This window comes from Perissodus microlepis, chromosome 13 (assembly GCF_051167445.1).
Source record: "Perissodus microlepis isolate ML-2025 ecotype Zambia chromosome 13, ASM5116744v1, whole genome shotgun sequence".
Taxonomy (NCBI): Eukaryota; Metazoa; Chordata; class Actinopteri; order Cichliformes; family Cichlidae; genus Perissodus; species Perissodus microlepis.
The window spans coordinates 24,131,673-24,156,672 of record NC_140473.1 but is presented as its reverse complement, the minus strand read 5'-3'; the positions used below and the strand labels follow the sequence as shown (position 1 = coordinate 24,156,672).

The window sequence follows — 25,000 nt, the reverse complement described above, 5'->3', positions numbered from 1 at the left end:
CACTCAGCCTGCATGTTAAACATCAAAAGTTCATAACACTACAATCAGGAAAAGACTGCTCAAGTGTTGCCTGTTTGAAAATGTTACCAGGAGAAAACCTCTTCTTTCTCCTGGCAAAAAAACCTCCAAAACAAAAACATGGCAGTACAGCTTAGGTTTGCAAATTTGCATCTGAACAAACCACAAGACATTCCAACCAATTTTCTTTGGACAGGTGGGACCAAAGTGTAGATGTCTGGCCATAACGCACAGTTCTACATTTGAAGAGATAAAAACAAAACAAAACAAAAAAAGAAACACATGACTTCAACGCAACACATAAAAACTTCCATGCCCAATGATGACCTGGGCTTATTTTGCAGCCAGAGGACCTGGGCATCTTGCAGTCATTGAGCCAACCATGAACGCATTGGTATGCCAAAGGATTGTAGAATCAAATATGGTAAAGCTTGGCCACAATTAGGTCAAAAAACAGGACAGTGATCCCAAGCACAGAAGCATGACTAAAAAACAAAATCAAGGTGTTGCAATGACCCAGTGAAAGTCCAATCCTGACTGAAAAGCTGTGGTAGAACCTTAAGATAATAATATGAACTTAACAGTGGCCACAATGATGTGAGACACTGATAAAATCATACAGAAAACAACTGCTTCAAGTTATTGGTGGTAAAGGTGGCTCCAGATGGGGTTCACTTAGTGTTTCACGCACTTCCTCTGGTTTCGACTTAGTTTTTGTTAAATAAATAATGACACATCATACATCACATGTTGTTGTTCATCAATTTAAAACATCTGATAAGGTTATTTTTCATATTTATTTAACGTGACTATACATGTAAAAACCTCAAAGATGTTAAGTAACCCTTTGTTCACTAAAGGAGCCAAAAAGACAGAAAACCTGGACGTGTTAAGTTCCAAGTAAAGCCATTTTGTAGCCAACGTTTTAGCCTAGAGACAATAATGCTAACGAGTTCCTGCAGAAAAGCAACCATCCAGCAGACCTGCTATTAACATTTGCTGTTTAACATCTAAGGGAAATATTTAAGACAACTTTGTACCTGATGCCTATTAATGTACAAGCTAATCTAGAGTTCAGTGAAACACATTTTTCATATCAGACTTACTCACCAAAAGTAGCAAAGCACATAAATAGCAATCATTATCTTTTGAGCAGTGAAGAGGAATTTCTCCATAGAAAATGAAACCCAGTGGCTAAAACTCTATGTCCATATGTGTGACTGCACACATGAGAATGTGCATGTTTGTTGGTGTGTGCGTGCATGTGTGTGTGAGAACCATGCTCTGCAGGAAGCTTCTATGAAGCGCAGCCATTTCCTAATGAGAACAAAGCAAGAAGCAAGCCTGAGAGGAAATAAAACCCAGCAGAATCCAAAACGCCGAGAGCAGTGAGACAGCCTGAAGTAATTACTATAGCATTAGTTGCATGTGATTGGCCTCATTAGTCCTGCCGTTAAACAATGATTGGCTCATGGGTAGGCGTGGTTAGAGCACCAGCAGATCCAAGACACTGAACGTGGACGCCAAAGTGGAGTAAACTCACCTCTGCTGCAGCTCCTCCTCCACCGATTTGAGAAGACTCCTGTTTGACAAGTAGGAAAAGCACAAATGACAGAATAAAAAGAAAGACAAAAGTACCTAGGTTTTGATTTTGTGTATCGAGAATAAAATCTTAGTCCTTCCCAGTCTAGAGGACATTCTGCTGTGCTTATCTGAACCTCAGCTTTCTGCTTACAATGCATGCTTGTGAGCAGAAAGCTGCATACAGACAGTGTCATAAAGTTGGCACAGACTTTGAAATGCACAACATAAAATCTCTTCACATTCCAAGTCTCCTTATTGTCTACATCCTCGCTCAATCTAGACATTAAAAAAAAATAAAAATAAAAAAAATAAAATGAAGGATAGCTGCAACTGACAATGAAATGAAAGAAGAGAATCCAGGGGGAGGTAAATGTTTAAAAACAGAAAAGAAACAAGCCAGACTTACTTGTTTCCTCCCAAAAAACGCGATGAATCTTGACCGTATTCCAGCTGCAAATCCTACAAGACAAATTAGATTATAACTGTGACATAACACTTCATAAATAGTTCATTTATACATATATTAACAGGTGCTGTAGATCTTGGCCAACTGAGGCAGTAAACCACGTTTAAAGTTGTGGCCATCACTGAAGCCCTTTTCAGTTGCCAAATGACTGCAGACGCTGCCACTGTAGCAGCTGTGGTGACCGTTACAGCAGCCTGCTGGAAATTATACCCACAATTCACCTGAAGTATAATTCATAACCACAGACATTCACAGATGTATATGGTGAGCATATGGGTATTTATAGTTATACAGAGCTGACACTTGCTGAACTCACATTGTGGTCTAATACTACATATATTAATCATCGGGCGTTAGCCACAAAACAAGTCTGGCCATTGACACATTTAGGAAAAGGACCACTAATTAGGTGCACACCAAGTAACTAATTTCAATGTCATCATTAAACAATGATGAAAAGAAACATTATCATCCTGCTAATTTTTGCTAGTACTGGCTTCACAGATAGAACACAGAAGTTGTTTCCAAAAAGTGGTTCCCTGTCGTTTGGGCTTGTGAAACCCTAAAATTTTGCATTATGGTCTCATGCACTGACTTGTTGTTGAGTCAATGACTTATTTTCTAGATGACACAAGTTCCTTTTAGGTCACAAACAAGTGAAAACATGCACTATTTCACAAAAAAGTTGAGGGAAAGCCAGAAAATGTAACATGCTGTCAGTTACTGAAGTTACCAGCTATGACGCAACCCAGCAACCCAAACTCCACTAAAATCCAATCCGAGAAATACAGGACAGTAGATACGTTAATCATTTTTATTAACTATCATTAAATAGGTTTCACTAATGTAAAATATTGTAGTGCGGTGGTTGTGATGTGCGCCTTGTCCTTTCGATTGAACATTCTGTTACTACTGTTGACTGCAGTTACAGTATTTTTGTATTTGGAAACATGACTAAACGAAAAGGTTTTATCTTCCAAATGCATTTAACACCTCTAAAGGAGGCAAATAATGTCAAAATCGGATTTTCTCAATTCATTATCTTTGTCAAAATAGTCACAGTAACAAGATAGAAATAAGTCTCACTGCAATATCTAGACAGCAGTACTTCTATTGGTCAAGTTTATCTAAAGCTTTGCTCTTTTGTGTTGACTTCTTAGGTAAAATGACAAAAAACACAAATGTATGACAGAGTCTGAAGCCATAACTTTACAGAAGCATGCACAAAGAGCAACTACAAACTTATTTCCAATATTATTATATGTCATTACTAACATATTTGTTTTCTAAATCAAGCGTCTTCAGTTCTTAAGTCTTCAAGTAACTTAAAGAAGTCCAGACGCTTTTCTTTGCAAGCTCCTTTGACTACGATGACCTGGATGACTGAGAACCTTCACAGAGTCTAAGGTTTATTTTTTAGCACCTGGCGGCTCTTTTTTACTTCTCATCCGTAAATAATCTGCTCTTTCACGTGATTCAGTTTATTTTGAAAAGTCTCAACAGGATCTTGAGCTTTATTGTGAAAGGTTTATGTGGAACATAAACAAGCGGACACGCGATGGTGTTACCGTCGTTGTTGCTAACCACAACGCATAAAACAGGCGCTTGTCCGTCAGTAGTGTGGTTATATTAATAGAGAAAGAGAGAAAGAAGAAAGAAATTCATATAGCCACTACAGTGACCATCAAAAGGATGAAAAAAATATTGCCGTAAACAGTTTATTTTGCGACACCACGAAACAAATGATTGCATAAAATGAAACGATAGACGTTTTTATATCGCCATCCGATATATATCGTTATATCGAACAGCCCTAGTGACACCCCTAATACAAAGTATCTTTAGTACAGTAAAGTACACCAGTAACTCTTTGGAGCAGTTATCAGATACACTGGTGGACCCCTAAGTGGCTCACAAACCGTGGATTGGGAACCAGTGTTTGAGATAACTTTGGTAAGAAAAGTGTTATGTTGTCATAAAGCACATTTGAGAGTGTGCGGGCTAATAAAGAATCAGTTGTGCAGATTTTATGATTCTGCAGGCTGACAATAAATTCAGCACTATGACAATGGTCCTGAATTTAAATCAACTAATGAAATTCTGGTTGGATATCGGTGACATTAAAACCACAATGTGAATGCAGCATCTTGTCAGAGAAATATTTTTGAATGTTACGCCTGAAAGCAAAAAGCATGCAAGGGGAAATGCGCACTCCAGATGAGCAGACACAAAACACCAATGCTACAAATAAACTACAAAGAAACACGCATACTAACAGACAAAAAACAAAGCAAAAAACAAGGCCTCGCTACTCTGGTTAACTACAAGAGGTTAGAAAAACGTAAGCAACACTTTACAAATGAGAGAAGCGCATTCTGTGGAAACATCAGAAATATGGACCATACAACACACATTAAAAGTGTATGTGTTAATAAATTTGAGCAGACATGCCTTTTATATACTTTAAATCTCCTTTAGATGTCCTTGAGCAAGGCACTGCACCACTACCAGCCTTTAGAGCTGCAGCTCCACTGCTGAACCTGATATATCTTCCTCTATATTAAAGCCTTTCTTGAAGTAAGTCTCACGACTTGGCAGTTATCTTGGCAGTCATTTTGAAGCACTTTAGAACAAACTTTTAATTCAGTGGTTACTGACACATAAAAACTGCATGTACAGAAGTCCAGTTAAATCAGATTTTAAAAGGAGAAAATACTAGAAAAGTTAGCCGACTTTCCCCAAAATATGCTTTCCCCCCTGAAAGCTACCCTTCTGTCACAATTCTTCAATACATCTCAACTAGACATTTGCTGAGTAACATGCCTCTCCACTGTAGTGTCCCTCCCTGTGTTTATACCTCTGTGTGCCAATCTGTGTATTTTATGCATATATGAGAAACAACAACAACAATAGCAATAGCATTAACGACTCTAATCACTATGACAACTACAACACCAGCTCGTGAGGCAAAAGCTGAAGCTGAAAAAAGAAGATAAAGATGGGCAGTAACAGACGGGTGGACTAGAAGAGATGGATCAACAATGTGAAATAACAAATACACAGGTTGGACATTGAGCAGCCGAGAGATTCAGAGCTCTGAAAAAGGACAAAAGTAGGACAAGGACTCATCCTTCAGAGTTTAAGAATGAGCAAGACGGAGAGAAAAAAAATGTAATTATATTTTAAATAAAGCATGACGTTAAAAATTGACAGACTGAAAATAAATGGGCCAACAGCTGGAGAGATGGAGAGGCTGAAACAAAGAGAGACTAAAGGTGTACTACCAGATTAGATCTTGCTGTATAGTAGAGCTCCTCAACACAGTCCAGATAGGGCTCAGAATCACACTGGTCAGCAAGACAGAGCGAGAGAGACCTCAGTTAATACATTAACCTGTCCTGGACTAATGGTGGGGAACAGGTAGGAATGGTGATACGGAGGGAAGGGATGACTTGTGAAAAATGAGTTTGGGTTAAAGCTGTGTCCACACTGGAAATGATTCGCTCGTCGCACATCGCTTTCAAGCTGGTGGCTCATCGCTTTTAGACATTCCAGGTTTCGGTTGTCTAAGTTACTCTCTATAGTTTACTACCAGGTCATATGTCAGTCAAGGGTATTCTTCAGTCGCTTGCCTGGAAGTTGGGAACAGTTTATCTTGTGTCCCGCCCACTTAAACTCAGCAACAGTTAAGTTGTCTTTATTTGCTTCAAGTCGCCAAATGTCATTCTATTTCTATGGGTCACTATGAATCACTTCCAGTGTGTACGTAGCTTAAGGCCATTTTTATTTAGTTTTTAATAGGTGCTTGACTTGGCAAGAAAAGGATAGAGTATATTTGAATAATAATCTCAAGAGAGGAGGAGACAGATGTGAGTTTAAAACACATAGATGGAGGTTTGGAATGGAGAGAAAATAATAAACTGTGCTACAACAGCATATATGTGAGCCTACAAAATATAAAGTTAATAAGGGTATAATAAGGGTCCTTTTCATAAGATTCTACATACAAATTAAACAACTAATGGTAGCCAGCTGTATTCTGGGTAGTATTTCCACACATGCATTTCTCACTCATCATGGGTATGGATGTCCTGGTATGTTTAGGCTATTAACATTTTCTTTGAATCATGCTAAAGTGTAATTTAAATGAGTTCTTCCAATTTTGACAAGAAAAATGGTCAAATATTCAGCCAGAAGACGGTTGATGGATACCAAAAGGTCTGACTTGCTAAAGGACATTTATCCAAATATTAGTGGGTGTGTATGTATACTTTAGAACCTGTGTGGATTAAAGAAATCCAAAAATATTTCAAACTTGTGCACTCAATCCTTGCTTTGTTAAGTTATTAAAGACATATGCTGTACAATAATTTCATCCTGGAAAGAGAACAGTTCATGTTAAAAGCCAGAATTTACCAAGTTATTCAAGCCCATGATGAGTGTCCGTAAACTTGTGATCAGCGTTTTAGAGGTACTTTCTGTTACTATGGGTCTGTTTGATTTTTGGCCACTATTGCAAAAAAATAAAATAAAATAGAAAAACAAAATACTTGCGCAGAGACTCTTTTGATCAAAATGTTATAATATGAATGCTAAAAAACAGCACGGCTGTCCTCACTGGATGGATCTTGGAGCTACAAGCTAAAAGCTAAAATCTACACATGTCACAAGAGAAATGTAATGCAAGCTGCCAGAGTTCCCTTGAAAAGAGAGTAGAAATTTAATGGACAAATGAATGATTGTTGATAAATGATACAGATCATATGAGGTTAATATGATAGCATTAATCTAAATTTATAGATCAAAAGATAAAGAGAGGACAAAATAAAGGTTTGGTTAGATTTTTTGGTGAACTATCAAAGACAACTTTAAGAGGGTGGGGACAGTGGAAGACGTGCAAAGAAAGGACAAAAGGTGAAAAGGAAGTCGGGGAGCAACATATACTGGGAAAAAATATCAAGAAATCGTAGCTCAGCCAAAGATTTTTTTTAAAGAACCTATGCTAACTTTTTGACCAAAACTGAGCATAATCTGACAAAGATAAATTATAAATTTTATGCAAATGAAAGCCAAGAACACGACTTTTATTCTACTGAGTTCTGTCCAACCAGTAGTGAAAGAAAGCTACTACTGACAAATCATACCTGTGTTTGTCAAACAGCAATAACAAGAGGTCTACAGTTACAACTTCATTAAAATGAATCCATAGAGCTGTTTATCCAGCTGGGTTGTGTATTTTAAGCTACTGCAATAACACTGTTCAGCGACAGCCTTCAGGGTTTGGTGAATCCCAAAACATTCCAGATCAAATTGGACTTTTAATCCCTCCAGCAAGCACAAGATCCACCAGGGACTACTCTCTTTACGATATATTCACAACAGCCTGCTGGTTACTGTAAATCTAATTTTATATGCAACTGGGCATTAGATTTCTGCCAATTCTGTTGTTATACCCATATAATAATTAGCGAAACATGCCATTCCTAAACCTTAGAATATTTAACTAGGATTGGTTCAACACAGACAGAGAAAAACATAGATTGGTGGAGGTGCCATGTGTGATTAGGTGAGGGACAGCCAAGTTGGTACTGGTTAATTAACAACCACACAAATCTCATCTCATTCGCACACATACAAACATAATGTCATCAACTCACCGGTTCATGATGAGGTTGTGTCTCCTTTTCCAAAAGACTATCAAACTTCACTTGATCGACTGAGAGAGGCAAAATAAGAGAGAGGGGAGGATAGGAGAAAGGGAATATCATGAGGTAGGGAGATATATATACTGAGTAAGATTATTGAAGAAGGAGAAAAAAGATACTAAAGACATTGTATTTATTCACATTGACCTTTTGTAGCAACTCACATTTCATCTCGGACAGTGTTTTTCCTTCTCTGGTGCTCCTGCTGGTGGAGCGGATACGATAAGGAACCGGGGACTATCAGGAAATAAAAAGAAAAGCAGACAGTGTCAAAGCTGCTCAAAGACTGGACACTCGGTGTAGTGGTTTGCACTAGATTTGGAAAGATCACAATAGGTTTAAGAACAAAAACATAATCCCACTGCTATTTCCTGTGGGTGGGATTTGATGACACAGCAAAAACAGAGTCACACACACACACACACTGCAAGAACACGACCAAAACAAACAACAGCAACACAGTCAGAGGAAAAACATTCATCCACCCTTTCGGTTCCAAACACTGGATACCTGTAAGCTGTAAAGTCCTCTTTACATTGGAAGATTTATAACAGAGAGATTGTCACACAGTATCTCATCATCATCATCATCTGATGATCTACATTCTTAATACAAGCGGAAAAACAGGGTTTAAATGCTGAAATGGAAAACGGTACTTGGTTATTTTATATGTCATGAGTGCAGCTGGCCATTCTTATTTTGAACCACAGTTATTGTTAATTTAAATTAAAATCCAAACTCCATCCCACAGAAATCTAATGACACAGCAACCTCAGTGCATGCTTATGAAGCACTGGAAGACAAACCAAGACTACAAAAGACCATGCATCAATCAAAGCAACATTTAGAACTCAGCTCCTCCAACAGACATTTTTGTTTGCTTGTTTGCAATTATTCTCATAGTCCATTCTCATTAGACACAAACCATGATTAATACCTGAAAGGTTAAAGACAGGTGAAGATGGCGTCCATAGCTATAACACTTTAGCAACCTACAGCCTTTTGGCCTTCCACAATACTACATTTTCTTTTGTCTAATATTTGAAACATCAACAGGTTGGAGGGTTTTTCCCCCCATGTGTTTGTGAATGAATTTAACACTTAAAAACATAATTCTAGAGAGAGTGACAATGTGATATTTTTGAAGCCATCTTTATGAATTTAGGCATTTCTTTACCATCCCAGGTGCTACAGAACTGAAGTGAATGGAAAAGATCCTTAGTGATGCTATTTATGCCTTTTTTCCACTAGCAACCGCTCAAGTTGACTTTTAGGGCTTTCTGTTTGGTGGTAGTGCCGACTTGGCCGGGTTTCCAAGCAAGCCAAGTTGAGCTGAAAATGTGACGTCAAAACACTGCATGCCACTGATAGGCGAGGAAGTAACATCACTGGGTGAGTCATGAGGGTGACTCCTGTGCAAGAATAATACCGCTATTTTTTTTAGGCATGGCAAATAAGGAAATGGGCTACACACAAACCAACACTGGTCCAATGACAAGATCCAGATGTATTTGTGCTGACGACAGAATCCAGAGGGAGCTAGACCATGGTTGTGTTATATTTGTGTTGCATACATATGGGACATTAAAATGGTATAAAACTGTAATGGAAAACAACTGAAACTGAGTAGAGCAAAGTAGAGTCAAGTTGAGGTGCTAGTGAAAAACTGACCCGATTTCCTGCATTCCCTTTTGATTCTCACCGATGTCGCCAGTTGTTGTTGGAAGGTTACTTTTATCTGCCTATAGTTACTATATGTCAGTCATAAATACTATAAACTTTATAATTTGTTACATTTATGAAGCCATTTCTATTCTACCGCTGTTTTTTAAAGTTTTTTACTTAATTATTTTTTGTTTTTAATTGGAATCTGTGACATTTTACCTTAATGTTTTATCTTATTCTATTTTAATGATCCACTGATTTATTTTACTTAATGTTTTGGCTGCTGTAATACAAGAGTTTCCCAAATTATTAGGAGAAATACAGTGGACCATATCCTATTATGGCCTTTTATTTGTTCACAACTACACAGAGATGACGTAAAACCCAGTAAGTAATAAATCACCGGAATTTCCTTATAGCCAACCCTTATCTTTCTATTTTGTTCACACATGAGTGCTGTGCAGTTGGGGCTTAAATCATTAACTTCAACTGTGTTCTGAAAATGTTAAAGTTTAGGAGCAAAGCTGAATTTGTTTTTTATGTCAAACAATCTCATTACTTAAAGCATTCAAGTAAAACTTTAACAAATGTGCATAAGATGTTATAAGCAAATTTTAGATTAGAATAATGACGCAATTTTGTGTGATGCAGTTGTATAAAGTCAGCTGATTTGAATGTCAACAGAAAGGTCTATGACACTGCCACAGTAATCCATCAAATGACTGTTTCACATACCAATGTCGACTTCCACGGCAACACCAGCAGAAACTGAATTGGAAATTTACTTTTTATTCATTCAGTTCTGTAGTCCTATTCCCCCCGCCCCCCCTCCGAAAAAAAAAAAACTACTGTCAGAAGAGTTTGTGTTAGAATGACATCAGTGCAGACACTGCAGGAACAGTAGTACCTTCCGACGGGCTGCAAAACGGGGTGCACGTCGAGCACCGGGACTTATGGGAAGAAAGTGACCCCTGTACTTAAACTAAGGATTCAGAGGATCAGGGATGGGGAATAGAAGACAGGAGAGGAAAATAAAATGTGGGGAGATACAAACAGTGCTAAAAAGAAGAAGAGAAAAACAAAAGTGAACCAAAAACAGAAAATGAGAAATAAATCTGAGAGAAGCAAAAGAAGAAGTGGATAAAAAGGAATGAGTAAGAAAGGGAAAGACAGAGCAGAAAGATGACTCACATGTGACAAAGAAAGGAGGGAGTAAGCATGGAGAGAAAAAGCTGTGAATGACAAAGGAATTTAATGAAAGGACAAATGAGGAGACAGAAGGAAGTTGAGGAAGAAAAAAAGCATGATCGAGTAAAACACAATCACATTTATGCTCGGCCCGACAAAACTTTGGGTTTAACAGAAAATCCTGAAGGTCAAAGGTTACCTCAGGCTCAGGGTCGTCATCATCAAAGTCGTTGAAGGTGCTGTGGTCGGGGTTGTTGGATTTATCCAGCAGCTCAATCGCTAGCGTCCTGCTGAGAGGCTGGGAAACAAAAGGGTGCTGGAAGAGAAACAAGAGTTGGAATCAATCCAGGTGACATCACCAATGGCACATTTTTAAAACAAAAAAAATAAAAAATAAATAAATAAACTGTACTGGGTAATATGTGAATCTTAAATAAGCAGAGCTGCAACTAATCCAGCTGCTCATTAGGGTGCTGACAAATTGATATGCCGTTTAAATAACAGCCCTAATTGCTGTAGCACACAGTGATGAATGATGCTTACAAAGCAAACTGAAGTTTATGCTTTCCTTCCATTATTTAGATCTTGCTTCATGCATCATGTATCACGTTGCTCCAGCTTCTTTTATACACAGCACCTTTTAACATCACAGAATGCACCTAGTACACATGTGAACGCTTCATATATAATACATGACACCATGACCACTTAGAAGTTTTAAAAGATATTGAGGACTGATCGAATGAGGAAACAAAATTATTACAAAAGGTTAATTTTTTAACAGTGGATTTTTTAGTAGACTTATTTTGGAAGTCTAATGCTGCTTGCTTGAGGTGTAGTCACACATCCTGTTGGGGCATCTTGTTTTAAATTTGGCCAATTTCAACCTTAAAGTACGGCTCGTGGGCAGTGATGCAACACATTATAGTGTAGCTTTACAAGTAACCTTTTCACTGTGTGTTTTGAGATACTGGTCGGACCTACATTGGGTTAAAACAGCAACCCTTTAACCTGAATTTCACTTTGAAGAAAACAACCAAGTTGCAGGCAACAAATCTGCACAAAAAACCGCATAGAGTGTGGTAGTGCTGTGTGGTTGCTCTCACTCAGGCATGCGCCTTAAAAACTGAATACTGGGTCAGTTTGACACAGTGGTTTATATATGCACATTTTAGGTTCATGAAACCTGCAGAGCACACATGCAGGTGGCCAGAATAGGATTTCCACAAAGCAACCAAAAAATAGCAGCAGAGCTGGAAGCTATCCACCAGACTGCCTCGGGAAGGAGATCTGCCAAATCTGAAATGGCTTTTGATATTTATAAACAGTGTTGGGCAATTTTGTCAGCATGGCTAGTTCCCTAACTTAACATAAAAGTTGACTGGGAATCCCTATCATTTTTGTTTGTTTTACATCATGTAAATATGATTGGAGATGGATTGTAATGTCTGAAAGTTAAACTTTCCTCACCTGCAGCAGTTTCTCAGCTGTGGGCCTCTTTTTTGGGTTCTTGGTCAGAGCCAGTTTGACAAAATGGTGGAAGTTATTTGTCCTATTAGTTCAACAGGGAGAGTAATGCAGAGAAAAAAGGAAAAAGGTTTAATGTTTTAGCCTGTAAAATGATAAAAACTGGTCATTTAAACAGCTGGGTGTAACATCTATAGCAAATATGAGCAAGACCAAAATATATGCAAAAGCATGACACTCTTACCACTTCATTTTATCTTTCAACTTAGGAGGCTGGAAATTACTCTTTGTCATTAAGAACAGAGCCCTGTTGGGAGAGAAGAAATAAAAATGAGAAAAATCACCTTTCACAGTGTAGAAAGACATGCCTTCCTAGCATTCAGTAATAAAGCCAATTTGATACACAATATCTACTCCAAATGACTAAAGCCAGTGTGATATATGAATAGAATAAAGATTAAAATCTCCAGGACATAAATATAGCAACATTTTGTAAAGAAACCCTTTAGACTTGTCACACAAAAATTATCTAAAGCTAATAACATTAATGTCTGTCAGTGGTTCTGACTTTTATTAAATACATGCAGAGATGCATGGTAAGAATTAAATCTTCCAAATAATATTATAAACATTCTTTACTATCATTGCATCATCACAGCCCGCACACACTCCTACCTCATTGGGTGCAGGTCGAACATGGGTGGCTGCAGTTCAGCCAGTTCTATTGCAGTGATACCCACAGCCCAGATATCACACAACTGGTTGTAACCCCCTTTCCTCTCCACCGCTGCTACCTCAGGAGCCATCCTATACAAGGAAACAAGACAGAAGGACTGTATGAAAACAAGATGCTTATAAGAGGGAGGAATGATCAACTATCCAAATGGGTTACACAACTACACACAAGAACAGAATATGAACTTTGTACAGTATTTCCCAGCAGCAGCACAGAAAGTTCCCAACCTCAAATGCAGCTCTATGATTTCTCTACAACTAACAAGTACTATTTATTTCTGGGTTTTGTTCTTTTGCATTAAAGAACAGCTAATATAATAAAGGAGAGAAACACATTAGTTGACAAATCCCTATGTGTAAAACATTGGCCCATTAGCAGCAAGCATTGTATTGAACTACCATCAATTCCAATGGATTAAAGCACTCTAACAGAACAGGAAGAGTAAATGTATCCAACAAATCAGTGAGTGGATCAGCCAGAACTTCCTTCAGCTCAATGATGAAAAGGCTCAAGTAATTGTTTTTGGCTCCAGAAATGCAAGGTTAGAAGTCTTTCATTTTAATCATTAATTTTTATTTTGATAATTGCAATCTTTTTTCCATTAATTTTTTATAATTTTAATGCATTTGTCTCATATTTTCCTCAGTAAAGCACTCTGTATTGCTGAATTGCTTCTGTATGAAAAGTGCTTGCCTTGCCCTGTCCTGCTGGGTTTTATTTTTATTGTTCTACCTGCGTACCCCTATGAAACGTCAGTGAAGCTTTTGGTTAAATATAAACAACTTACCAGTAAGGTGTTCCAATGAATGACTTCCTCTTTGCTAGGGTTGCTGTGATCTGGGCTGATACGCCAAAGTCAGCTAAGGAATCAAGAAGAAGAAGAAAACAAAAAGGAGAGGAAAAAGTGGATAAAGGGAAATAGAATTAGAGGAATGTAATGAAAAGGGAGAATGTAAAGAAATAAATACAAAGTGAAAGAGGAACAGCAGAGAGGCCAAGAAAAAAAGAAAAAAAAAAAAAAAAACAAGTCAGCAAATGAGGCCATTCAGATTCAGTCTGTTGAAGCAGAAGGTAATTGCAGGCCTTGCGTGTTTCTCTCACCTAGTTTCACATAGCCATTGTCTGTCAGGAGGATGTTGGCTCCCTGTAGGGGAAGGAAAGAAAAAAAACAACAAAAACAAAATATACTGAGCTTTAGGATAAAACACACAATTTTACACTTCAACTAAATTCTAAATAATAATACTAATTATAATAAGTATTACTAAGTATAATCTGAAAGGCAAAACAGTTACAAAGTGCTTTGTCATTGACTTAGCTGGTAGTGGGGAATGACTATTCATTTTTCCTATAACAAACACAAGCTTAATATATGTGGTTGTGCACCAACAACAGGTTTCCCAAACATTTATTAAGCTTAGTCCCAGTGTAAAAGAATAATAATAATAATAATGACGATAATAATAATACAAAAAACAGCCTTACTGAACCAAATGAATGACCCTAATTAACTTAAAATGAGCCTAATAGCTGAAGTAGATTGCTATGTTACTCACAAAGTGTAAATGTAGAGCCAATATGTAGATTTTCAGAAATCAGATTTAACAATTAATCATGACTATAACTTTATTTATGAACAAATCACTGCCTTTTTCTCCAAACTCACCTTAATGTCTCTGTGCATTTTGCCTTTATTGTGCAGGTAGTATAAACCCTGTAAATAGAATTACACAGCAAATGACGTCACCGTTACTATTACTCATAAAATAAGACAACAATGATAAAGATGATGAAATCTTAAATCTTAATCTCAATCTTGCCCACATTATCAGTACTGTAGACACTACCTGTAGGGTCTCCCGTGACATGTAAGCTATCTGTGATTCTGACAAAGGCCCGGTTACTGGAATATTAGATTAAAAAAAAAAAGACAGAAGCCATGAGGGGAAAAAAGAGACCATCAAAGATCACAGTAAAAACAAAATTGTTTGAATCATTGTGCCTGGGTGTCCTTACCATGATAGATATCTTGCAGAGAACCACCTCCACAGTACTCCATGCTGATCCATAACTTATCTCTTCTGCACACACACAAAGAGAACTCTGTCTAAGTGCATGTTTACATTTACTCACAAGGTATGAGCCCTTCGCCTCCTTCGATCTATCTTACACCAGCTTGTGTTTTTCCTCTCTGACACTCATACTTTTTTCAAATAAAAATATGAGTCACTTAAATATCAATTAAATGCACTCTAATAGTAACCATAAGAAAATACGGCACTCCACATCTGGCACACACACACTCTCTTACCGGAGATAACTGCCAAAATAGGCAACGATGTTGGAGTGTTTACAGTCCTTCATCATTATAATCTCCTGCTGCACGACTGCAAAGTCCTCACCTTCAATAAAAACAAACACAATATTATTATCGTGATCATTTAGTATGTATCTTGGCATTGTTATGACTTACAGAATAACACAAAGCGTGAAGAAGGCTGGGTTTGTTTATTATTTTCTGTTTCTGACAGACTGTTCTTGCACTTGTGTCTGAACCACTAAGAAGAGCATAAACTGAAGCAAAGCAGTTGATCAGTCCAAAAGCATAAATTCTACAGTAATTAAACAAGTAAGTAAACAGTATTTCTTTATATAGGACTTTCTGCAGATTGAATTCATGACATGCTATAAAAAAAACAATACATAGCATACACATTGGTAGGATATAGTTCAACAGCTGTCCTGTAATGTCTAGCAGTGTCCCCCAAACAATATTTTTTGGGCTTGATATTGTTAGTGACAAATCAGCTGTCATGAATTCAAGGTTACAGATGCACCAACTGATCAGATGGGGACCAGTTTTCAGGATTCCTAGCCTGGACTGGTAACCAGCTGCTCAACATCGTGTATGTCCAATTATTCCTTTCATGCATGTGCAAAATGTGTAAACTGACACTGGCAAATATTGCACACTCATATGAGCAGCCACACATTGTTAGTGTCTGCCTGTGGCTGTTAGCGACTTCTTCGCTGCGAGTGAGGATGATGCAAAGTTCGCTAAACTAGATCATCAGTGAACTGGCATGAAAACTTAAATTAAGTATCGTCACAGAGCTGAAGATGATTATTTAAACTCAAGAAGAAAAAAACGATAACAAAAGGAAAGTGGCCAAAGCTACGTGGCGTGCAGATGGAACCACAAAGCATGTAGCTTCAATATGAGCCTCGGTATGAGCAGTGGAAGAAAAAGAGAAAAGGGTTGCTCCCCTGTTATCTGGAGAATGATGTAAGTTAAACAAGTTAAATGATGCAAGTAACTTACATTTATGTTTTTATAGAAATCTGTTACACCTGCTTTTGTTTGGAAAGGTAAATTATGTGTACATTAACTCGTTTATTTTTTCTATTATTTACTTTCAGAGATGTTTAACAGTGAAGATCGTGTAACTTGTGCAGTTTAGGGAAACTGTAAAGTCTGTTAACTGATTTAGTTATAAAAATACAATTCAGCATTGAAGAAAAGTTTATTTTTACCTTGTATTTGGTGTGATTTGAAATTTGGAATTTTCAAAAATTGGTATTAGCAAGTAAAAAACAACAAATAAATAAAAAAAATACAACATCAGAAATCAGGAGGCCAAATAAAATTCCATCGCTTCTAAGATTGAACTCTAGATCTCCTGGCTTGATCTCCTCTCTCTAAGGAGGGAGAGAGAGTTGCACCTTTGTTGCTAGGTGGTTAAAAAAAGCCTCTAAATCTAGCCTCACCGTCGCTAGGGCAGTAAAAGTAAAGTAAAGTAAAGTGAACTAAGTGTCATCATCGCTACTTAAAGAGGGAGGGTCGACTCAAGCAAAAGCACAGATGACATCTATTACCACAAAAAAAAAGAAAGAATATTTTAATGTCAAAAATGACAAAAACTCACTATCTACCCAAAGAAGGGGCATCTGAACAGCTGACTATTTGGATTATTCAAATATTTTACTTACTAAATGAAATGCACGATTTAAACAAGAAAAAGACAAGGTAATTAACCTGTATGAGGGAAAGGACATAGTTAAGGGGGGGAAAGCACAAGTATCAGTGAGTGCTGGGTAAGCGGGCATAGTATGGAAAAGAGGTTTGTAATGAAGAACTTCACAGACTAAAATAACAATCTGTTGGTGAATCCTTAGAGAAAACATAGAAAGGAATATGACTTACGAGCGAAAGAGAGCGATATACGCACACTAAATACAAAATGGACAGCAACAAAAAGGGGCAGAAAAGGGAATAGACAAAGATGAAGAGCAGGATATAGGAATGGAAAGACAAGGAGTAAGATAAAGCAAAAATAGGGGATATAAAGGAATAGTCACGAAGATAAGAACTATTATTTAGCAAGAAAAAGTGGGGTAAAGGATTTGAAAGAGAGCATAAGTAGGACAACACCTAATGATGCTCCAGGTGACTAACTCGTCATTTAAACGAGAGAAAAAAAGAAAGTATGCCATTTGATTAAATCTGGGACTCTCCACCATTTGACCCTAGAACTGAAGAAGCTTCTCGGATGACAGGTGAAATGTCTTCAAGCAACTTAAAGAAGTCCAGATGCTTTTCTTTCCAAGCTCCTTAGACTACGATGACCTGGATGACTGAGAACCTTCACAGACATATACTATTTGACTTTTTACAGACAGAAATGCAGAGGGTGTCCTAACATTTCTGAACCAGTACATGTCATTGTACGTTTAATAATATATAATAACATGTTTAACCAACTGGTATTTCCGGTGCCAACTAGCAAGGGTGTCAAGTTTTAAACGTCTAGTCAGCTAGTTGCGCACATCCCTAGATTCAGCAAGAAAAAAAAGTAGAAAGAGGAATTCAAAAACATGAGGAGTAGGATACAGCAAGAAAAAAAAAGGGAGATAAAGTAAGAGATACAAAGATGAGGTAACTCACCGGGTTCCAGTTTGATGACTTTGATAGCAGCCAGCTCTCCTGTGTTTACATTACGAGCCTAAAGTATGACAAGAAGGAAAGTGAGTCATTGTAGGCTTGAACATGAACAGCAGTCATTAAGCAAAGTTGTTTAAGCAACATCAAGGTACAACGTGACAGAACTGGAGAGCAGATAGAGAGAAACCCTAACTGTTTTCACTGCACTTCAGAGCACAAGAAAGACAAAACTGTAATGTTCATTAGATGAGTTTCAATCAGCTGAGAGGAAGCTGATAGAAACACCGAATCCACAAAAATGCCACCATCAAATATTGATGGTAAATATAATTGGTGCCTTTTTGTCATGAGTGCTTGTGTCGTACTTTTTCAAAATCAGTTGTTTGTAGCCAGTATAGCAAATAAAAAATGTTCTGACATAACTCATTCACAACCCTTTAAACCACAAACAGGATGGGGGAGGAATGTGTGGACTTGTTTTTCCTAAATTCCTGAAAAGCTGGCATAAGTCAGAAAAGAGGGGAACGACAGTACAGAGGCAGATTTTCTATAAATAGCGGACTGTTGTTTACATTTAGCAGGAGTGCTGATGGGGTCAGAGAGGAATTACATATGAAATATACATGAGGAAAAAGATTCTTTTTCTTTTGGGTGAGGCATGAATTGCGTGCTTCACTCAGGGCAAGAAAATGCCCAGTGGCCTGTGTGTGACATAGAAGCAGCACTGTATGTGTGAGAGAATGGGGAAAAGAGTCCAGCACATTCCACATGGGAAGGAAAAATGAGCTTCAATACTATGAACAACCTAGGAGTATGGTGACATTGATCTAATACATCGGCTTTTGGAATATTATTGAGTCTTAATGCTTGGTGGGGGGACATCAACATCACCATGACATCAACATCTCCGTTCATTCTGATTCTTGACACGAGTTCATATTAATTTAACATTAGGGAGAGATGCATTTACATTCCTTAGCACACAAAATAATGACACAAGCACAAACATGTCTGAGAGCGAGAGCAGGGTGACAGCCTCCCAGAATGATTTGGTACCTTTAAGAAAAAAAAAAAGGAAAAGGGAGCTACTTAAGTAGTATGTAAGTCGTTTGGCTTCAAACAGACCTTCAACATAAAACAGTGCTGCGCAAAATATGCAAGAAAAGAAAAAAAAGAAAAGCTTAAAGGTGGAAACATCGAACTTGTTTCAGTGCTTGAGCAAAAACACAGTGTAGAGTACATCCAAGCTATGGATGCGAGGATGTGATATGAGCAGCTGTTGATGTGAGGCCCAAACGTACGCTCGCTATACGAGTTCATATGATGCCAATCCAAACCCCGGAAACAGCTGGTTAAAAGCTCAACCCAGGATGCAAAATCTCAAATAGCAAATATTTTTTAATTTAAATGGATTATGAGACAATATTATGCAAGATCCTGAAGAGCTACGACGTTAACTTACTTTAGTCATTGTTAAACTAAATTTATAAGCAGTTATGATGTGCTTTTACTTACATTTCCAGATTTGTGTTCACATTTGACTTATGCTGTAGTACTGATATTGCACTATAATGGTGCTGCTGGCACTCTGTGGCCACAGATTCGCACTTTGAATCGGGCAGTCTGTCATCACTGACAGCAGCTCGTTGGAAAAATGATGAAAAATGTCCTTCACTTGTTTGCACTAATAAATGATGCTCCCTGCACGCTGCAATCACAGATAAAACATTATTAAGTATGTTTTTCTCTTTATTGTCCTAAATGGTCACTTTGCAGGGAAGCTAGCCTATATAGGGGAGTAAAATAAGTGTCTATTTTAACATAAAAAGAATATAAAATTAAAAACCCTTTAAAAATAAAAATAAAATAAGTATCAAAATGAGAATAATTTAAAATGCAATGTTCTTTTTACTGGCTGTGATATCACAGCAGGTATTGTTTTACCATGGCAGTCCATCTGTCTGTGGCAAAACAAGATCTTGAGGACACCTACGGTAACAAGAACTACCACAAAAGGCAGAGTACAGGCAGACAGAAACATAAGGGAGGGACTCGCCACTTAAAAAAAAAAAAAAATTCTGAAAAGTTGTATGACACATGACCCGACCATACTAGCAAAAGCCAACACACACACAATGATTTAAACAACCAAACTATGAAGTTGCAGTTGTGTTGTTGCACTGACACAAGCACATGCGTAGCAGAATAAATTAGTGCTGCCACAACCGCTCGGATGCTTTACTAGGAAGAACACCAAAAGGTCAAGACTTGTTAGGCAGGAATCTGGAACATCAAGACTCAGTCACAAAACTTTACAGGTGTGTAGCTGCACTATAATGAAACCACAAGGGTGTGTCCCCAGAATTCATTGGCACTGCACTTGGTATAATTCCATCACCACCAGGATACTGTGTGTCAGATGCTGTGAAGCGTAAGGTGCTGACAGAACTGAGCAGTGACAGCCACTGTGGCTTAAGAGAAAAAAACAAAACAAAGTGGCACAAACAATGACTCAAACTTTACCGAGATCACTTCAGTAGTGTGCACTGTGGTCACACAATAGTGGTGGCAAAATAAATTTCAAGGATAACCACAGGAAAAAACAATGTTAATGCCAAAACACAGACACGTGAATTTTATTTTTATCCAACTATAGGATTGAAAAAAAAAAAAAAAAAATTCAAGTGAAGGAGGGGAACCAAGACCGATCCACATCAAAACAAAAGTGGGGGGAGGGTGGGAGAGACAAAGAGAAGCAAAGAGAGAAGGAGATGGATGCAGAGTGGAGAGCAGAGACAGAGCGTCTTCAGACAGACCAGAGATGACTCATGGTCGCTCGGTGCCTCTGTTGGTGGCAAAAACACGGCCAGACTCAATTTTAGAGGCTTGCTGCTGGGACTGACTGATGGGTATTCCATCTTTCAGCAGCCAAGGGCCTGAAGGTTTGATCATTTGTTTAAAAACCAAAGTTTAGGCAGGAAAATTAGTAAAAACCTCTTTCTTCCTGAAATATTACAGTGGCCACAACACAGAAGCACACTGTGGTTCTAAATTTTACAAAGTAAAAGAAGTCAGTGTTGGAATAAAACATCTAACAAATTCTCATAAAAGCATACACATAGTTTTGGTGGCATACTGTGGCTCAAGCGGTTTCCCCCTCCTTTCATGATTCAGGGTATCAGCTGCTCAGTTCGGGGCCTCTTTTCATAATGAATAATTGTATTTATTCAGTGAGTGGGGTAAGTCAAGGGTGGAGGCAGGCCAGTTCATCACCCGGACATTTTTTTTTTTTTTGCTATGGGCATTGCTGTTGTAATACAAAAAGAATGTGGTGTGGCACTGTCTTGCTGAAATAGGCAAGACATTCCCTTGTAATTATGTAACCTGAATTGCAAGAAATGTTGCTCCAATGTCTGTATACTAGGGCTGCCACAAACGATTATTTTGATAGTCGACTAGTCACCGATTATTTTTGCGATTAGTCGACTAATCAGATCATGAACGTAAAACGTACAGCTTATTGCACCAGCATGCATCTGCTCTTATAAAACTATCATTAGCTTACAGCTTTAAGTGTTTAAGGTATGTGCTAACTAAAAATAAAGACAAGATGATAGTTTATTAAATTTTAATGACATTTGTAGATTGTTTCGGTGAAGTTTAATAAACACCTTGCTATCTAAAATATAACAGGACACCGGAGTATATTCTCGAGCATCTCACACTTCTGATAATCAGTTGTCTGCTTGACATTTATTCAGCTGTGTAAAAACTATAACTTTAATCTCAGCCAAACCGATTTACTTAGGAACAAATAAAATACTGAAAAAAAGCCAAACAATAACATTTTTAAGTTATCTAAGTGACTTATATATCATGTTTAACCTGAGTAGCGAAAGACGGCGGTGGGTTTGAAAACGATTTGCCGGGAGTCCGGTGTTCTCACCGGGTCTACTGAGCGTTAAACCCCGGCTAGCTATCGAGCTAGTGGGTAACAGACGTCTCCGAAAACGTCGGAGCGCTTTTGAAAATATGTGGTGTCTTGATAAACTGAGCAGATATTTGAAGTTTACACAGCTACATTCTCGCCTGAAAATATGTTAAACGTTTATTTTGTGACCCAGAAAGAATAATAAGAGTAACATTAAAACTAACTAGCTGCTGCCATTGTTGGAAACTGAGCAGGGCTGCGCTGTGAATTCTGGGACACAGTCTTCTTCTTCGGGGTTTAACGGCAGCTGGCATCCTTGTACATGCAGTGCTGCCATCTTCTGTTTCAGTCCGTTATTACACTCTTAAATCCTACTACTTATTCCAGCATCTTTTGGGATCTTACAAAGCTTCAAACGATGCGTCGACTATTAAATTAGTCATCGACGATTTTGATAGTCGACGTAATCGTGACTAGTCGACTAATCGTGGCAGCCCTACTGTATACAGATACAGTGTTCAGCTGCAGTTGTGCTAAACAGATGTGCTACACTAACACACACACAATGATTTTAGAACTTCACTCAATCTATCCTAAATGATCTTCAGCCCAGACAGGCATCTCCAGATCTTGGTTACATGTCTACATGTCTCTTTCCTGTAAACTGTACTGTATGGTACAGTTTAACCTTGCATAACCTTCCATATTAGCACTTCAGATCCCCTCCTGTCTCTGTAAACTTGTTGCAGTTATGATCTTATACTCAGTTACCATCTCATCTTCACTTTGTCTAATTTCTTCGAACTTTGAGGGTGAAAAACCGGCCATTAAAAACTAACACACTTCCATGTAAGAGTGATCCAGTATAATCAGCTCCTTCTGCTAAAGGCCACTGAGCAGCTCCACTGCAAAAGCGCTGGAGTTAATGCCTGGCCCGGGGCAACAATTACAATAGTAGTTAGCCATTTACTTCCTTTGACAAGATTTCTCCAAGCGATTTCAGCTGTCCTTCCAATTACCACCACGCTTCACTGAACTTTAAGATAACCAGTGCATTAAGTAATGTCAAGTTCATGACTTAAGAGTTTCTGCTTTTAGTTTGCTCATTAACATTAATTACTCAACTTACATCTTAACTCTCCCTTAAGATTGTTACTTTTTTAAAAGACAAACCTGATCTTTTCCTCTGCTGGTTAAGCAATGAAGCTTGAACCATTTTAAACATACTGGAAAAACATAAAAAGCTTACACAATTTTTAAACAATTACTCTTGGATTTAACTTTACCAACTTGCTGATTAGTCTGCAAGTTAAGTTTATAAAGATGGTGTTCCATAAGTAACATATTTTGGCTCCATAGCTTGTTTACTCAAAGTTTAGTCCAATTCACGACGTCATTGAGCCATTACAAACACATGGCCCCAGGCTGCAGGGACAGGTGAGGTGAAAGCCAAATGCAGTTGAGTGCGCTTAATTTGTACACCTGTTTTTTAACGAAATACCCACTCACTCAAGTAGAACACCCATAAGCGCTGAGACACACAAAAAGAATCACCCAGAACTTCAAGTCCACTTCAATCATTCTTTCTTTTTAAGCACTCAAAGTTGTACCATGTATGCATGCTGCAAATTATCAGTATAATTCACATCACTGGCATCAACATTTAGTGTCAGCCTGTGAAGTTGCATACCACGCACCTCACACACCGCTGTAAGACCGACCCACCCAAACGTCTGCATAAATATGTACACTATGTGTATGCAGCAACAGTGTTAGTGGAGTCATAGAAAAAGTACATTTATTCATAACACAAGCAACGATCGTCAAAACAGACATAAAAATTCCTTCCAGGAGTTTGGCATTTAGCCCGAGCCAGGGTTAAGAACTCAATATCATCACATCTTGAAATGGGATTTGATGCTTTTGCTATTACGGTGCCAGGAGTTACTGAACAGCTTCAGCAAAAGCGCTGTACTCTGGCACAAGTATAATCAACAAGATGATCCAAACAACACTGAGAGATCTAAGGCCTTCCTAGTCCTTAGTAAAGAGGGGCCTATAAATTTCAGTGACATATTACTGCTGAAGAGCATAAAATTACCCCTGCTGTATTTAAAACAATTGGTGTAGGTGGCAGTCAGCACAAATAGAACCCAATCCAAACAGACATTTCCGTTAAAGATGAGGCAAATTCACAGAGTCCATTGCATCTGAAAACTTGAGCTTGTTGCCAGGAATACAAATCTGTATTACTCCTCAAGCCATCAAAAAGACATTTAACCAAGTGTGGTAAAATAGCGCTTTGTGTTTCTTTCTGTGTCATAGTTAAGCAAAGAGACTAGGAGCCACATATTTGGAAGTCCAATGTAATAACTAGCTCTCTTTATTTTCATTGTGGCCTTTCATTAGCTTTAATGTTGCCCTGATTTAATTTAAGCATTTAAAGTGCCAAGTAGGGCTGTTCTATATAACGATATATATCGGATGACGTCTATCGTTTCATTTTATGCTATGGTTTGTTTTGTGGTGTCGCAAAATAAACTGTTTACGGCAATATTTTTTCATCGTTTTGATGGTCACTGTAGTGGCTATATTAATTTCTTAAAGTTCTCTCTTTCTCTTATATTTAATATAACCACACTACCTAAGGACAAGCGCCTGTTGTGGTTAGCAACAACGACGGTAACAGCATCGCGTGTCCGCTTGTTTATGTTCCACATAAACCTTTCACAATAAAGCTCAAGATCCTGTTGAGACTTTTCAAAATAAACAGAATCACGTGAAAGAGCAGGTTATTTACGGAAGAGAATTAAAAAAAGAGCCGCCAGGTGCTAAAAAATAAACCTTAGACTCAAACGTTAGAACAGGCTTTTCCCCGCAGCACGCCGTGTAATAAATACTCAACGAAAACGGCGGCCTTTACAACTTATGTCTAAAAATGTATAGTTTCATGCATTGGTTAAAACACTGGATTCCAGCTACATGACGCGCAGCTGGAAACACTTCCCGCAAGACGAGCTGCCCGAGATTCACAGAATTTACAGAAAATGTTACATTTTTGTGATTTATATCGTTATCGGGACGATAGAATTCTTATATCGGGATATGAGATTATGGGTCATATCGCACAGCCCTAGTGCCAAGTATTTGAAATGACAAAAATAATACAAACCATAAAAGCTGCATCACAAAACATGCAACACAAGAGTGAAATTAAGTAAGAAACAACTTCAAAAAGTAACAGTAGCAGCTCCTTTAATTCAAAAGAGCAAAACATGCTGAGTGGAAGTTTTCCAGT

General features: G+C 38.0%; 1 protein-coding gene across 6 annotated transcripts in view; it reads right to left on the bottom strand.

Moving 5' to 3' along the window:
- LOC146375197 (mitogen-activated protein kinase kinase kinase kinase 3-like) overlaps positions 1 to 25,000 on the bottom strand; it is a 47,658-nt gene that overhangs the window by 16,448 nt on the left and 6,210 nt on the right. For 3 of the 6 annotated variants that reach the window (XM_084947673.1, XM_084947671.1, XM_084947675.1), the window contains exons 2-17: positions 17,775 to 17,832; positions 15,141 to 15,231; positions 14,846 to 14,910; positions 14,677 to 14,732; positions 14,496 to 14,543; positions 13,931 to 13,973; positions 13,617 to 13,689; positions 12,769 to 12,900; positions 12,338 to 12,400; positions 12,097 to 12,178; positions 10,826 to 10,942; positions 7,938 to 8,010; positions 7,726 to 7,784; positions 5,353 to 5,415; positions 2,009 to 2,061; positions 1,562 to 1,600 (exon numbers count right to left, since the gene is read on the bottom strand). In XM_084947673.1, coding sequence (XP_084803799.1) covers positions 1,562 to 1,600; positions 2,009 to 2,061; positions 5,353 to 5,415; positions 7,726 to 7,784; positions 7,938 to 8,010; positions 10,826 to 10,942; positions 12,097 to 12,178; positions 12,338 to 12,400; positions 12,769 to 12,900; positions 13,617 to 13,689; positions 13,931 to 13,973; positions 14,496 to 14,543; positions 14,677 to 14,732; positions 14,846 to 14,910; positions 15,141 to 15,231; positions 17,775 to 17,832 — 1,115 coding nt within the window. The remainder of the gene's footprint in view (positions 1 to 1,561; positions 1,601 to 2,008; positions 2,062 to 5,352; positions 5,416 to 7,725; positions 7,785 to 7,937; positions 8,011 to 10,825; positions 10,943 to 12,096; positions 12,179 to 12,337; positions 12,401 to 12,768; positions 12,901 to 13,616; positions 13,690 to 13,930; positions 13,974 to 14,495; positions 14,544 to 14,676; positions 14,733 to 14,845; positions 14,911 to 15,140; positions 15,232 to 17,774; positions 17,833 to 25,000) is intronic. The other 3 variants (XM_084947674.1, XM_084947672.1, XM_084947676.1) reach the window with 1 other exon arrangement.